Below are 16,412 nucleotides of genomic sequence, written 5' to 3'. Positions count from 1 at the left end.
CCCCCAAAATCACCCACACACGCGGGGGCGATAGTCCGGGGTGGTTGGTTTTTGAAAATATACCAACCCTTGACGATGTCTTAGAATACCAACAAGATAAGTTGGGGGCAGTGAGTCATCAATTATACAGGGTGTTGAAAATGTCTGGAACCAACATTATATCTGGTGAGTGGTTAAAGAAAAACAAATTATATTTTGTGTACGGATATACTATGGTTTTACCTATCTTTTGGTGCCTTATGCAATTTTTTACCACTTATAGGGAACATCCTGTGGAGGATGTAGTAAAAAGTTTTAAAGGAAGCCTATGGCAAATGATACATCATTTTTAAAGGTCATTTTTTTCTGAGTAAGGAGCCACAAGTTTCATCTCAAAAGGACCACCCTAGCAAAAATGGCGACTGTTTGAAATTTAAAAACCCACTCATATGGAACGTCCTGTGGAGGATGCAGTAAAAAGTGTTAATGTAAAAAGTATTTTTAAACAAATAATACAGTTATAAAACATAATTGTCTTGCTGTACATTTACTAAACACTTACTGAAAAAAAAACATTTAACTAAATTGTTTGTGTTGTTTTACTAAACTTATTTTTAACAGAAATACCAATAAGCTTTCTATTTTCAAAAACTTCAAACAGTCGCCATTTTCGCTAGGGTGGTCATTTTGAGATGAAACTTGTGGATCCTTACTCAGAAAAAAATGGTCTTTAAAATGATGTATCATCTACCATAGGCTTCCATTAAAACTTTTTACTGCATCCTCCACAGGACGTTCCCTATAAGTGGGTTTTTAAATTTCAAACAGTCGCCATTTTTGCTAGGGTGGTCCTTTTGAGATGAAACTTGTGGCTCATTACTCAGAAAGAAATGGCCTTTAAAATGATGTATCATTTACCATAGGCTTCCTTTAAAACTTTTTAATGCATCCTCCACAGGACGTTCCCTATAAGTGGTAAAAAATTGCATAAGGCACCAAAAGATAGGTAAAACCATAGTATATCCGTACACAAAATATCAGTTGTTTTTCTTTAACCACTCACCAGACATAATGTTGGTTCCAGACATTTTCAACACCCTGGTAGTTTGGCCCTGTGAAACCGTAGAAAAAAAATTATAAAGGGGGGTTTATGTATAATAAACATTTATTGAGGGATCGAGGAAGCGAAGAAACCATATTTGAAGCGTCATTAGTCGGGATCTAAATGTATTTAATATTGACAACAGTTTTCCTATTTTTAAGAGTTTTGTGTGCGGTAAATGTGTGATTTATGTTTTAAATCTGGAACTGGAAGCGTAATGTTTAATATATATTATAGTAGGCTATTAATATATCTAAACACTGCATTTATCGTGTTTAAGTTTCAACTAGTTTTAGAATAAAAATAAAATCAGTTAAATTGAGCACCCGGCCGAGTCCGCTGGTATACATTACTGCATTATGTTGAATTATCCAACATTTTTAACAAAGCTAAACTAAAAATACCCCCGCCGCAGCAAACCTGCAGACTAATTGAATTTCCATTCTGATTGGATTTACACTAAAATGTCTCCTTAAAAATATCATATTTATTCCCTGTTTAAATAACATTAGATTAACGAGTACTTAGGTTTGCTGCAACAGGGAGGGTAAAAAGGTGTTTTTTGTAAAATGTTAATAGTTTAGTATGAAATTAATGCATTTTCAAAATTTGATCAAAATATGTTCATAAACACGCAAACAACGGTTTACTTATTCTCCAAAAGAATAAGCATGGGAATTTTATATTTATTTTTTTTTTAATTTTCTCCTTAACCAAGAGGCGCATAATAACGCTTCAATATGCTAAATTATTTGTTTTTTAAGCACTACAAAATGGTTTGGAAAGAAATTGTGAAATTTTGTGTTTTTAGGGTCAAAATGGGAAAAACCAATAAAACTCATAAAACCCCCATAAACCCCTGTTCCCATAGTCCCAGCATGCTGGTTTGCGATCTCGTTCAAATAAATGTAGGTTTACACGTTTGTACCAAATTTCATCAAAATCGGATGATTTTTGCTCGAGTTAGGGGCTAACGGATACATATATAAATATATATATAAGAATTTGAACGGATGGTGTTTTCGGCCTCTAGGGACCTCAAAACGAAAAAGTAAATCGATCTCGGGTCCAGGTCTTACCACGAGTACTACGGTAAAAGCTTATTCCTTGTATGGAAAATTCGCTAAAAACAAAATACTTATTGTAAGATGTAGCATATTTATGTCACATCTGCAACCTCTGTAACAACAACTAAGGGAGAAAATAACTCTTAAATATTTATAAATACACTTGCAAAATCTGTGAATGGCTTAAACATAGAAGATGTATCTACTACAGATTCCAAATTGAAAGACAGTTTATAGTTTTGACTGAAATATCTTGTTTAACTTAAATGTCATTATAGTAAATCGTAGTATAATCTATTAACTGGCTGACATTTCTAAAGACTTCGCTGATTTGTTTACTTTAAGCGTTTGGACGTCATTATTCTCTTAGGAAATCAGAAAAGGGAGATAGTTTTGACTAATTACAATTCAAATACCTTATAATCACTGTCTTAAATTAAAACAGCTATTTACACAGACGGCAAGATTGGAATTTCCTATGGTAGCTTAATTTCCTACTTTTGTTTTGGATCAATTACTTCCTTAATTGCAGAAAAGAAAAAAACCACTTTTAAATTATATAACATTTTAAAAAAAATTTGTATTAAGTTGTAAATAAACTTGAGAAATGGTTATCATGAAATTGATTCATTTCATGTGATTACATTTATGTCGTATTCGTTATCTTAAACATTTTAAGGACATGTCCCAAAAATAAATTATGGTCATAATTTTGAGTGCTGAAAAATGGTTATTACCGAAATATTTTCAACTTTATAGCTCATTACAGTTATGTCTGTTTAATAGGTGTTCGTTCTTGGAGAAATGACTTAAAAGACATTCCAGGCGAATGCACTAATTTGCTATGGAATCTGCTCTTTAGGAATTAGAATATTAAATTATATGATAAGTCTTATGGTTTAATACAAACTATACCATTTTTATATTTTAAAATATTTTACTTGCTGTATTTAAAGCTTACTTACTAGTCGCAGATTTTTTAAATGTTTAGTAAACATTTATTTCTTTAATATTTCAAGGTGTTCTACGTAACAATTTTTTAAATTATTATTGATACTTATAAAACTGCACGTGTATTTCATAATGATTATTTCCGAAGTATGTTCATCACTCAAACTAAACTAAAACTAAATGATTGAAATTGAATAGATAAAAATTAAATAGTTAAACAAAATTTAGTTTTTGTTCCCAAACTAACAAGTCTGATAACTTTAGCTTCACTATTATTAACGGTTAAAAGTCTATGTGATCAAAGTTTTAGTATTTTAAAAATTGATTTATTTAATTGCATTTAAATACTTTATCATTAAATTTCTTAACAGAACCGGAACCGGCACTGCAACATGTTTACATTTTATTCTGCCTTCCACACTTTGGTGTACCATAAAACCTTAGGGTCTGATTCGGGTCGGCAAAAACTATCTAATCCAAACAACGAGACACTATTGTAGTGATTTGAATACAAAATGAGCTTAAATTTATTAATGGCTTGAGGGTAACAATCTGCAATTTATAAGATTTTACCATGATAGCATTCTACAACTGGAGTTAAGAACAAAAGTTTAAATGTCGAAAACTAATTTACCTCCACAATTGAAAATTGTAGAAAACTTCATTAAAAGTGTTAAACATGGGTCGAGATGGTTTAGTGGTAGAGCGCGGGGCTTCGGAGCATGGGGTCCTGGGTTCAAATCCTGCCAATTACTAATGGACATTATCTTTTTGATGATGCCCTCCAAGTCTCTGTTATAATGCCTATCGTGAAGCAATGTGTAAAAAAAGTTCCGGGCTAGAACCTATCGTCATTAAATGTGAAGGTAGAACAAAAACAAATTATATAAAAAATGTACTAAAATATAGATATAAAAAGTTATGCCTATTTGACAACGACCTTATCTGTGAGTAACTAAGGGTATATAGTTGAAATGTCATAGAAATTTACAGAACAACTTTGCACGAGAAAAATTGCTTTCAAGTATCTTTAGACTGCTATCTTACTGGCCCATAGAAGTTTTCAATCTCCAATGTAAAGACAATAAAACAAGTCTACCGTATCAGAAGAACAAACTCATATACTACTTATTGATGTCGGTGAAAAGTTCCAATTACAAGTCTATTGAATTGTAATTAATAAAGCATTGGACTGTAATTTAAATTATAGTGGTTTTGGATCCAACATTCGTGTTGTAAATTTAACCTGTTGTATGAATATCAATGCTGTATATCTATTGAGTAACTTTTTTAAATAATTAATATTACTGTATTTATGTCATAGACAGTCACAAGGATAGTTTTATAAATTGTCTGGCCTAGCACAGAAAACTATTAAAAGCAAGAAAATCCTCTCATTATATACAGGGTGTCCTATTACGTAATTAAACAGAAAAACTGCTGGAAATGGTTTTATGGTTAAAAACTAAATGAATATCAAGAATAATAATTTAAAGAGATCCATTAGAAAGAAATCCGCCATTTTGTATTTTAGTGTTTAACATTTTATGTCTCTATAATTATAAAATAAATATTAATGAGATTTAGTATAGATTTAAAGTCAAAACAATCAGTTTGCAGAAAATACACATTTACAAATATTTTTGGTTTCAAAATGGCGACAATTTTAATCTACAAACTGTGTTGTAACGTAAACAACAAAATAATGGGTAATTCTATGAAAAGAAATGTCAAACACACCTTCAATTAGTTTTACAAACTGTCTAAAAATTGATACCCAATTTAAAGAGATCAATTTATAAAAAAATATAAATAACTTTAAGTTGTTAAATAAAGCAAAATGAGGCGCAACCTGCTCAACCTTATTTTTCCTCATTGTATAACAGCAAATCGTGATAATTTAGCTATTTGTTATTCGGTTGGATTTGATAGAAAATCGTAAATGCTTAGTAAAAGAATTTGTAATTTTTTTAATTACCTATTTATAGTAATTTTAAGTTATAAATATCATATTAACACATTTGTAATGATTCATTATTTTCTATAGTTCGTTGACAATTGAAATCTTATACTAAATGTCATAAATGTATCTTCAATATTTTTAGAGGTATAGAATTTATTATAATTTTCTTCGCTTTTGAATAACATTTTGAAGTAAATAGTTTTATGTTCTTCCTATGTTAACTTTTTTTTTTTAATCAGAAGTCATTCGATTAAATTAAAAACCCTAACAATTATACTTTGTTAGTCATTAAATATTGTATAAAAAGTAAATTAGGCGAATGAAAGCCAATTTTAAAACAAAACGAGTGTTTTAATAACATGAAAGATGTTAACGTTGAATTTCCTCAGCTGGTTTTTCCTCAGTTCCAAAATGGCGGTCAGTCTAATCGGCGTCTGCAACAAAACATATCCAATCTGTTTAAGTACCCATTACTGACTACAACTAAGCATTACTTAATTAAACAGATGTCACTTGTAATAGAGTTATTTATGGTACTCTGCTGTGAAGGATTGTTCAATAATAACAATATGATCACAAGATGTCAGGTTTGAACTTAGTAAGGGATATTTTATATGCAAAACTACTTTTCAGGACTAAAAAGTACAGAATTAAATTAAATTACATTTTATTCTTAAAGGCCAAGTTGATTTAAATAGTCCTGACAAAAATATAATAATTCATAAAAAATTATTTTTTAAAAATTCCACGTTTTTAAACGCACTAAAAAGTATCTTACAAGTATTTATTCTCTCAACATATTTATAAATTATTTTCTAATTTTTAGTGCGATTAAAAACGTGGAATTAAAAAAAGAATTTTTATTTATTAATTATTTTATACTTTTTAGTCTATGTAAATATGTTAAATCTATTTTATATGGCGTGTTTAACTATATGTATTATATGTGTCTAGTACATAACCAAAACCTTAAAATCTGTAATCAGATGTTTTATCTTTACTTTGAAACTAGTGGCTTGTAGGGGCTATAGCCCCTATATATATTATTTTGTACCCCTCTAGTAATTATTATTTCGTACAAATTATTAGCCTCGTGGTTTACCCTACATTGAATTATTGTTTAACGTTTTTGTATATTATAATATGTATAATAGTTATTACATACCTACCTACATAATGCATTTTAATGTCTGCTCTGTTTAAAATAAAAATTCCAAAGGACATGTAGTGTGTTTATAATATAAACTTTATAATCATAATACAACTAAGGAACATTGTCCAATAATAATCTTTATGACTATTAATTAAATCTATATAGATAACTTTAAATATAGATGAATTGACTTAGAAAAACACATAGAGATAATGTCATCATCCAAATTGTAAAATGATAATTCTATAAATTGTTGTATAGTATCCATTTTGGTCGCATCCTTGGTCTTTATTTGGTTCTAGTTCTATTTTAACATCATCTGGCCGCTTTACCCGGCTGAACGCAACATAAAGATGACTATTGGCAAACACTGGGTTTTTCAAATACAGTAAATGCCAACTTTTGTGAAGGTTCGGCCTTGCGCCACAATTTCACAAAAAAATTGCGCAATGCACAACAATGAATGCACCCACCGTTCTTTGGCCCTACGCTGTGTAATGCAATCTCAAAAGTGGTACTGTACCGGTAATCTATACACAAGAATAACTTCATATTCATCCGATGCTCATTTATTCCCATTAATATCATGCCAAATCTGTCGCCTGTTGTTCTCATTTCGAGGAACAATACCTCTGCGTGGTGTACTTTAGATATTATACATTATTGCTGTGCAAAAGAACAATCTATTGTAAAGTATTAAGTTTAAAAGTATCAAATTGTTTGTTTAAATTTATTTTATCTAATTTTCACTTTGTGTTGTTTACTACTTCACTAACAATTTTACAATAACAAAATAATGCACATTCAGGTGTGGTTATAATTTTTTTTTCAATTTATACAGTGACAGCTGTGTTTACACTAAGTAAAAAAAAACATAAAATATAGATTCCCATGCTATTTAAATGTGAATTATTTTATTCCGTAACAACCTTTTGGTGCATAATTAAGAAAAATAAATAATTTCCCCAAAAATGTCATGCCCAGAACTTTAAAATGAGACCTCTCCCAGCTTTCTACGGCCTCCCGTTCGTTCAAAATTTTATTGGGAAATTTTGGGCTTACGGAATTAGATAAATAGATGCTAGTTTTATATTTTCAGAATATCTCGGGAACAGAACGTGTACCTCTTAACCTCTGCTCTTTGAACTGTCAAATTTAAGTATTTAAAGATGACTTAAATGAATTGATATATTTACATTCTTTCAAAATGTAAACATGGAAAATTTGGAAGCCCATGGGGCGTAGCCCAAGGGGAAATGAAAATTAAATGATATAATATTGCATTGTCATCCATTTGTGAGCTAAGTTCCAAGTTTCAAGTCTCTAGGTCATCGGGAACTTCGTTTAAAATTGATATAAAAATGTGTAAGAAAGCGAGCTAATAAAAACAAGCCCATGGGGCATAGCCCAAGGTAAATATGAAAATTAAATGATATAATATTGCATTGTTATCCATTTTGTGAGCTATGTTTCAAGTTTTAAGTCTCTAGCTCATCGGGCAGTTAGTATAACATTGATTACAAAATTTCTACTGGACAAGAAAGCGAGCTAATAAAAACGTTTTAAAATAATTGATGTCTTAAACTACTACTACTAACTACTGCTACTTAAATTGTCATTTGACCATCTGTTTTTATCTCCAAGGGTCAACGACAAATTTAAAATACTGTAGTTAATGGTAATAAAAAAAAACTATTTTGGATCCCCCAATTAGATATCTGTCTATATGTTAAAAATGCTACATCCTCCCTACGTTCTATAAACAATTTAATTTACTTTTTAAAGATATATCTTAGGGGATGGTTACGTATAGAAAACTATAACAAGCTAGTTAATATATAAAACACCTTTTCATACCATCTAACATACATGTAAAGCAGCTTTAATCAAGGGCCTAACGAGATTCATATTTTTGTATACATCAAAAATTACAAACACAAATTTTGATTTATTCTATTGTATAAAAAAGTATGATACATTAATTACGTGATGAAAGGTTTGATAGTTGATCAGTTTCAAAAGTGACACAGTCCTCTATATTGGCCATGTGCTTTTAGTTGTAAGTATATCAGGGTTAGTTTTTGGCAACAGAGTTTTCAAAACTTACTGAACAGAAAATTTTACCCTTTAGTGTGTGCTTCAGGTAGACAACCAAAGAAATAATTAAATCAATAAAATAAAGTTATTAAATTAACAACACACTAAATATACTAAATATTCTTTATCAATAACTACAAACAGGTTGATACTATTTCACTCGCAGATTAAATTGACCAATTACCAGGAAAATTGGTTAATTTAAATGGTTTGATTGATTAATGTTCATAGGAGTAGTATTAAGTTGGTGAACCTCTCTATATACGCACATATTATTTAGTTCGATTGATTTTGATTAGTTAATTTATTTACAGTTATTAATTGCGGAGCCTTCTTGTAAAAAATTCCAAAAATGAGTCATATTTTAGTTATGGGCTAAGAACGGTTACTTTCGTGTTATAGGTAAACCAAAGAAAGTAAAAGTTAACCTGCAATCAGATTGTGAATAGAAAAAATAATCTAAAAACACGTTGAAATTTGGACACTTACTATAAGTTAGATCTACATAAAAAAATAATTTCCAAGCAAGAATTATGCAATAGAATGGCAGTGGAACTAGTAATAGTTAGTAATGCTGCGTTCCCATGTACATACAGTTTTCATGCTTTACAACAACTCACCACAAAATATTCCCAAGGGTATAGACTTCCAAGAAAGCACTAATCAACCCGAACTGTCGCTAAAGTCAAATAATGTTCTGTAAAACAATAAGTAGGTAGGGAAGATAGCAAGGGTTAGCTATCCCAACAACTCAACAACATCCAAACCACCCAGAAACCACCCAAAAAAGCACCTTCAAGAGCAGTGTATCCTTCGGTGGGTTCTTCAGTGATATTTGTGGGATCTTCGTGAAAGATTGGAGGGTCTTCAGATAATTCTCCTTCAGCTACTGGAGATTCTTGAAGTGTGCTTGATTGTTCCTCGTCTCCTGCTAATACTTCTGTTTCACCACTACCTTCAGCGCCAGCTTCTCCTGCACCTACTGAAACTTGGCCTTCTCCTTCATGATGGTCTCCTTCTTTAGCATCAAGGTGCTCTCCATCTAAAAATGTAATTATGATGTGAGATAATTGTTCCAATTATATTGTTTTGGACTGAACAATGTTTCTAGAATATTCTCAACCTTAGTTAAAGTTTGTTGACGTATTTTGCTCAAAATTTTGTCTTTTTCATCAATTTAAATAAATATAAATAATACTATGGAGGTTTCTGTTGGTAAACGATTAAACTTATTATTGATTTAAATGTGGATTTTTTTGTTTTGGTATTGGTAAACTTGTAAGATATTTCCAAAATTTCATTACAACAAATAAACTACAATCATCCAAGCTCTGACCATTTATATTTATAACCATTGTATTCTGTTTTAGAAACATAAACACATGCTTGGATATGTACAGACAAATTACAAATGAAATTATTTAATTACATCCTTGGTTGTTCTATAAAGCAGCCATGTACTGAAAAAATGCTGAACACACGGAATCATTTGTAATTTATTAGTTTTTACTCAATGTATTAATTAAGTATTTTTGTCGAGATGAAAGTGGTTGCAATACTAATGGTATATTTTTAATGTTGATCATTTAAGCAAATATCTTCACTCTCACACCCAAGTCTGATTCTGCTCAATTTATATTGGTTCTCCACAGCAAATGCAATCAGCAGATATATCACACAGTTTACCTGTGACAGAAGGTGAGGTTGCGCGCTTGATGTTGTAGTCGATGACAGGCTTGAGATACTCCTCTGGAACGTGCTCAAGAGTTCCGATCAACTTTTGTACAAACTCCTCCACAGTGGCAGGATGGTCTCCAGTCACTGATTCCTTCAGGTAGTCCCATAGATCTGAAACAGTTACATTATGGAGTTATTGCTATAGAATGTTGGCCTTTGGTTTGGAGTATTACTTCTCCCCTGTATTACATTATCCAAAATTCAATTCTATTACCAATTTGGTACCTCTCAGGGAATACCCATCTTACCAAAGATTTTCATCCAATATGAGTATAGTTAATGGAACCTCTAACGAATGAAATACCAACTAAATAATAATTTTCTTACCTAAGATGCCACCTTCAGAGTTCAGGTGAGCACTACAACTACTAAGCTAGCCTTAGTTCTTGAAATAAAAAAACGAACAAGATGTACAGAGGTCAATACACTATTGGTTCTTACCATCCGGAGTATGTTGCGGCTGAGGTGGTGGTGGTTCGGAACCCTCGGAGAGTTCGGACGGCTGGACCTCCCCTTGGTCAGGCGACTGTCCCCCTTCCCTCATCTCCCCTTCAGGTATCTCTTCTTCGCCACCTTCTAGACGTGACATCTCCCCGGAGTCTGCCCTTCCTGTGTATACTTTCTTTATGTAATCTGTAGCATAGTTGGGCATGAAGATTAGACGGCATGCAGTTAACACCGCTCGATGGATTATTAGTGAATGACTGTTAGAATATAGGGAAAAATACAAATGCTGTTCATTGAGAGTATCAGGCACTATATACATGCATTTCTGAAGATAGTTAACACTTTTGATCAATATGAGTTGTAATAAGGTGCAATAAATTAAGAGGTGGTTAAATATTAATATATGTAATGATGAAATTTTATGGGATGCTGGTCAAAACCTTAAAGCTGTATTGGATTTTTAAGTTTTTATTTCTAAACTAATAATTAGCTGTTGGTCATCAACGCCTAAAGAATTTACTTTAATATCATTAGCCTAATTTTTAAGTCGTGCAAAACTGTTAACAATTGTTTTGCAAAATAATAAATTAGATACTTAAACATCCATTTTACTTTGAAACCATACTTCACCATAGAATAATAATACAGCATATTAAGTTTTAGTGTTCCTAACCCGATTTAAGAAATAAAAGAACGGGAAGGAGATTAGAATCAGAAAATGCTTTTTCCAATTTAAAATGACACAGTTGTGGTGTAAAAATAGTAGTTTGTCTAAAATTGTCATAAAAAGTGAAGTGGCATTTTGTTTACTTGAATAAGTTGGGGAAAACAGACGATTTCTTACCAGTTTGCAAAACAGCTGATTCTCGACATTTTATACTTTTTCCTACAGTCACCTAACAATGTACATGTTCTCTCACTGATTTGAGAAAGCAAAGTAGCCAATTCGCTCATTAGTGAGACAATGTTAACATTGTGTCATTCTAATTACTTTGTCTCACTCACTCCAGATTTGCAACGTGAAGGCACGAAATAGTGAGCGCGTAACATGCAGACAAGGTCATATGCGCGTGAAATACGTTGGCAGCACTGACTGTAAATCAGCTGGTCAGCTGTTGTACTGTTGTAGTGTTGTATCATTAAATGTAATATTGAAAGTTCACTTCTGTTTAAAAATATGTCACGTTTCTTTACCAATTTATTTGTTTTTTGGTAACTGCAGGAAAAATATAATGTGCAACTCGAGTGCAAAGTGCAATTGCTCACTAGTTGCACAAATAACTATTCCCATTACTTTGCTTACTACAGTATGCGTAGATTTTCCCTACTATGCACACCAGCTGAGAAATAATGTTTTCAAGAAACATTCTTGCCTATTAATATATAGGTTTAAATTTAAATATTAACTACATGAAACGACACGTATGTATATATTATATTGATTTTTTAAAGAATATGTCTAGATGTGGTGTTAAGATAAATCAGTTTTTATCTTCTCATTTGAACATCATTGCACTAAATTAATGTTTAATTAAATTGAGTTACAATCGAAGAAATAATTTTAAATTGCTACTCAGTAACATAGTATATAACTCAGTAACAGTAGCATATAATGTGCAATTTCTGGGTAAAGTATATGTTTTAAACTCGAAGATATTGACACATAAGGCTTCTCTAATTTAAATAAAACAACATTGCTCACAACAATTATCATCAAATTCATTCCAAAGTAAATAAATTGATTATTTTTAATCTAAAAACTTATAATTAATACAAATTGTACAATTACTACCTTCAATCTCAGCATCGCCCTCGGATATCTTTATTTCTTCTTCAAGTTTTGGCTTATCCACAGCTTCTTCTTCATTTAGAGATCTGATTGATTTGATAGATTTTAGGGAAGTTCTGTCTGCACTTTCTGTCACTTCATCGTCTGTATCCTTTTCTTCCTTTTCTTCAGTGTCTTCAATCTACAAATTAATGTAAGAGTTTTTTATACTGACTTTATACATGATATCCATTTCGTCAAGGTCACCGTTCACAGGAAATGTTCAGGAGCGAGATAATTGTTTCACGTTTAACATTTTGCAATGAAAGCGATTTTCGGTTAAAAGAATTTCCAAAATAACCAAAAATAAGTGGATATAAGTAATTACTGTATTTTTATGCACCGAGGAAGTCTGAATACCATGTCACAAAGGGTGGTTTCGAGTCCACTCTGGCAGCCATTCTTAGTTTTCACTTAAAGAAATCTGCAAGTCACACAATTTAAGCACATTTACAGCTTTATTTTTCTTAAATAACCACTTTTATAACAATCGAATTACGCAAGCTTACGTTTGTACGGTTTGTAATTAATTATGCTAGAGGTCGTCCAATGGCCGAAAACTCTACCACAAATATGTAATGTACATAATTCTCTATTTCCACCCCACCCTGTAAATAAAACATGTGATGGGAATTTCTTCCATTTGTTTAGATTTTCCGTATATATTTCGTTGTTATTTCTTCGCCAGCATGGCAACCCATAAGGCCTATACAATTTTTTTTTTAATTTTAAATACATTATTTGTGTTTATTTTTGAGCCTTTTTCAATTCATACAGGGATTCTGCACATCTACAGGAAAATAGCAGTATGTTTAGATTTCCCCTGCGATGTACACGAGCTGAGAAAACAGGTTTTAAAGAAACATGCTTGCCTATTAATATATAAATATAATTGCTAAGTACATTAGTTTAATTTAGGGTCTGCATGGTTTAGCAACTGATTTAAAAGTAGACATGAGTCAATTATTCAATAGACCTTGAAACGCCCCATGATGGCACCAATAGTTAACACCCATCAATTAATTCTGCTCATCAATGTCAAATAGGGGTTCAACTGGATCAGTACCAAAGTTTGCTAGGCATTCAAGTCAAGAATTTAGATGCGAAGTGACGTGCCAAATTCTGTTAGATCATGCAAGTCTTGGCTTTCATATATTTCGTAATGTGGTTCAATTTGTGTGTCATCTTTGTATTTTATTAAACAAGCGGGACTGGAATACGTAAAATATAACTGAATATACCCCTACCTCGTAATCGGCAAAAAATGTGTAAACAAATACAATAAATTATTGCTGTTTTCTAATTATACATAGAACACATGTTCATCATAGTTCAATAGTTTGGATTGTATGTTTTCTTGAGCGAACAACGGATCTAAAACAGCAAATAAAAAAAATTCAATTAACTACTCCACTCGTAGTTTTACTGTGTACTGATAATGGTTTGAAACGTGTACGAAACTAAACAGTATATAAGACATTAGACATTCAATTCAAGACTACCTTGTGCTTGGGTCTTGTATTACATAATAAATTAAGCTTTTCAAATTGGAATAGCATAAACTAACATTTTGCTATGTTAAAAATACATTATCAAGCCATGGTTATACATAAATTTAAAATAAACCAAGGAAAAACTAGAGTAAGGGTTTACCTGAAACGATTTTATTTTTGATTCGGAATGTTCCTGAAAACTTTCAGTCGTATATTCAGTGTCAGATGAAAAGGATTCTTCAATATGTTGTTGTTCTTCTTCTACCTCTTCTGTTTCTTGTTCCTGAACACTTTCGGTTGTATATTCTGTGCCAGAAGTAAAATGTTCTTCAATAGTTTGTTCCTCTTCTTCTTCTTCTTCTTCTGTTTCTTGTTCATTGGCATAATCCTCATCTGCCCAGGTTACTCTCTTTCCTTCAACATCTATTTCTGACTCTTCATTGATACCAGAACCTTCTTCTAATGCTTCCCTAACACAAGGTTCTGAAACTACGACTGTTTTCAAATCATCTTCCAAAACCTCCCAGCAGTGTTCTTTAGATGTAACATGCTCTGTTTCACATTCTTCTTCCTCCTCTGAACTGACATTTTTTAATTCCTTAAGATGTATAGCTTTGTTTCCCTTCCACTCCCAATCCTGCACTGGATTAACTAAGTCTGTTTCATTACTTTCTTCTTCAGATTTTGAAATTTTTTCCTGGTCAGCAAAATGCATATTTTCTTCGTCGTGGTACCTATCTTCATTAGTTGTTGTATTAGCACAGGTGTGTTCTACATTTATATAATCATCTGACTGTTTAGGCTGTCCATTGCTGTTAGTTTCATTGCTATTAAATGTAAGAACAGGTTCATTTTCCAAGGATTGAATATCGTTTTCTAAGGGTTGAATTTCGTTTTCGTTTATATTTAGCGTTTCTGCTATTTGTACATTTTCTACACCTTTTAATATTGAATACTCAGGATCAGGTGTTAAAAACCTCTCAACGTCTTCCTCTAAAACGCTTACTCTATCTACATACGTGTCGGTCTCAATCGGCTTGAACGAATCCAATTTCCTCCCTTCAAGAGCTTCTATCCTCTTCCTCAAATCAGATATAACCCTATTTTGTTGTTCACTATCATGCCTAATATTCTCAATTCCACATCGAAGGGTCAAATTGATAGACTTCAACTCTCCAATCTCTCTGAACATGTCTTTGCAGAGTTCCGATAGGTCTTGGACCGTTCCTTTGAGCTCGTTCATATCTTTCGCAAAGTCCGGCTGGCCCTCCAAGTGGAAGTCCAGTTGTCTAGAGGGCATCGTGTAATCTTCACTGTCGCTATCACTGTCCGATGGCCGAGGAAGAGGGAGAATCTTGCAAGTTTGACAATGAAAGGTGTTCCTCAACGGGTCGCTGCTCAATTCGTAATACGGAAATCCCACCAGCTGAGCACAGTCGATGTGGAAATGGCTAGAACACTCGAGGCAAGACACGCTATCCTCTACTGACAAGGGGTAGCTGCAGCTAGCGCATCTTGCGGCCATGATTGGGCTTGGAAGGGACCGTCAGCACTAAATTGACGTATGCGGCGGTGTGATACATCAACTTGACGCAGTCAACGATAGTTCTACCCATTCTAAATTATCTACCGAAACTCTACTGCGCAAAACTACGACTGACGAGAACTCGATCGGGCAAAGTTTATTTCAGGACGGTTACGAAACTTCACCGTGGCAAAACTTTTGTCTGGCGTAGTTGTAATTTTGCTATTGTTATCTGAACTCGTCATAGATGTTTCTTAATTAATTTCTATATTGCTAAATGTAAACGTGTTGATTATATTCGGGTTATTTCACGGTTTTAATTGAACAAAAATCTTTTGGAGGCTGGCGCATTAACTTTGTAAAATGTATACGTTTGTTGTATTATATGTGAACTCTGGAGTTTTAGGGAATTGTTCGTCATAGGGGTTTCACAAGCTTATGTAGGTACTTATAATTACAACTCTTAAACATATAAATTTAAAATTAAATTATGTTTAGTGTAAATGGTATATATATTTAAATAGACTAAATACACCCTCCCCCCATACACAAATGAAAAAAAAAAATGTTATCAATGTTGCGTCGTGCAAGTATGGAAATTGGTTGCGTTAATATTAAATATCTATTATATTATTAAAGGTTAAAATAGACATTAGATATTAAAAGGAAATGAGCAAACGTTTTCGCACACTTAAACCTAGGTGACAAACATTACCTTTTCAAAATGTTCAATTTCTTCTGTGGTCTTGATTCCATGGAATTTCTTCTGAAACAGAAGGATCTTGGAATTTCTACTGTCAATAACTAGGATTGGGTCTTAAACATAACAACAATTGATTGGTTAAAATTGTATTGCGTGGAAGTATAATTATTATTTACAACCATCAGCGTTTTTTAATATTGTATAAACTTGTAATATTGTAATATGTATTGTATTGTAATATGTATAAGAAAAACATTGTTGTTTTTATACGGAAATCATATTTAAAAAGAATTTGAATTTAAAAAAAAGATTACCTTTTATTATAAACTATTATTATGTTTACCTAGACATTTTAATAGTTTTATAA

At 32.0% G+C, this 16,412-nt stretch overlaps 1 protein-coding gene across 4 annotated transcripts in view; it reads right to left on the bottom strand.

Moving 5' to 3' along the window:
• Nucleotides 1-5,392: 5,392 nt before the first annotated feature.
• LOC128989879 (FK506-binding protein 5-like) overlaps nucleotides 5,393-16,412 on the bottom strand; it is a 30,907-nt gene continuing 19,887 nt past the window's right edge. Inside the window, exons 9-14 of one of the 4 annotated variants that reach the window (XM_054411978.1) lie at nucleotides 16,058-16,108; nucleotides 12,289-12,466; nucleotides 10,491-10,682; nucleotides 9,999-10,160; nucleotides 9,106-9,354; nucleotides 5,393-5,496 (exon numbers count right to left, since the gene is read on the bottom strand). In XM_054411978.1, the coding sequence (XP_054267953.1) occupies nucleotides 5,486-5,496; nucleotides 9,106-9,354; nucleotides 9,999-10,160; nucleotides 10,491-10,682; nucleotides 12,289-12,466; nucleotides 16,058-16,108 (843 nt within the window). In that variant the 3' untranslated portion in view covers nucleotides 5,393-5,485. Of the gene's footprint in view, nucleotides 5,497-9,105; nucleotides 9,355-9,998; nucleotides 10,161-10,490; nucleotides 10,683-12,288; nucleotides 12,467-13,977; nucleotides 15,472-16,057; nucleotides 16,109-16,412 lie in introns of those variants that run through there. The other 3 variants (XM_054411979.1, XM_054411976.1, XM_054411977.1) reach the window with 3 other exon arrangements.

This window comes from Macrosteles quadrilineatus, unplaced genomic scaffold (assembly GCF_028750875.1).
Source record: "Macrosteles quadrilineatus isolate MER2022 unplaced genomic scaffold, UCM_ALF_1.0 Scaffold_3__2_contigs__length_128488019, whole genome shotgun sequence".
NCBI classification, from domain to species: Eukaryota; Metazoa; Arthropoda; class Insecta; order Hemiptera; family Cicadellidae; genus Macrosteles; species Macrosteles quadrilineatus.
The sequence above is the reverse complement of the archived record's forward strand: the minus strand, read 5'-3'. Positions and strand labels throughout refer to the sequence as shown.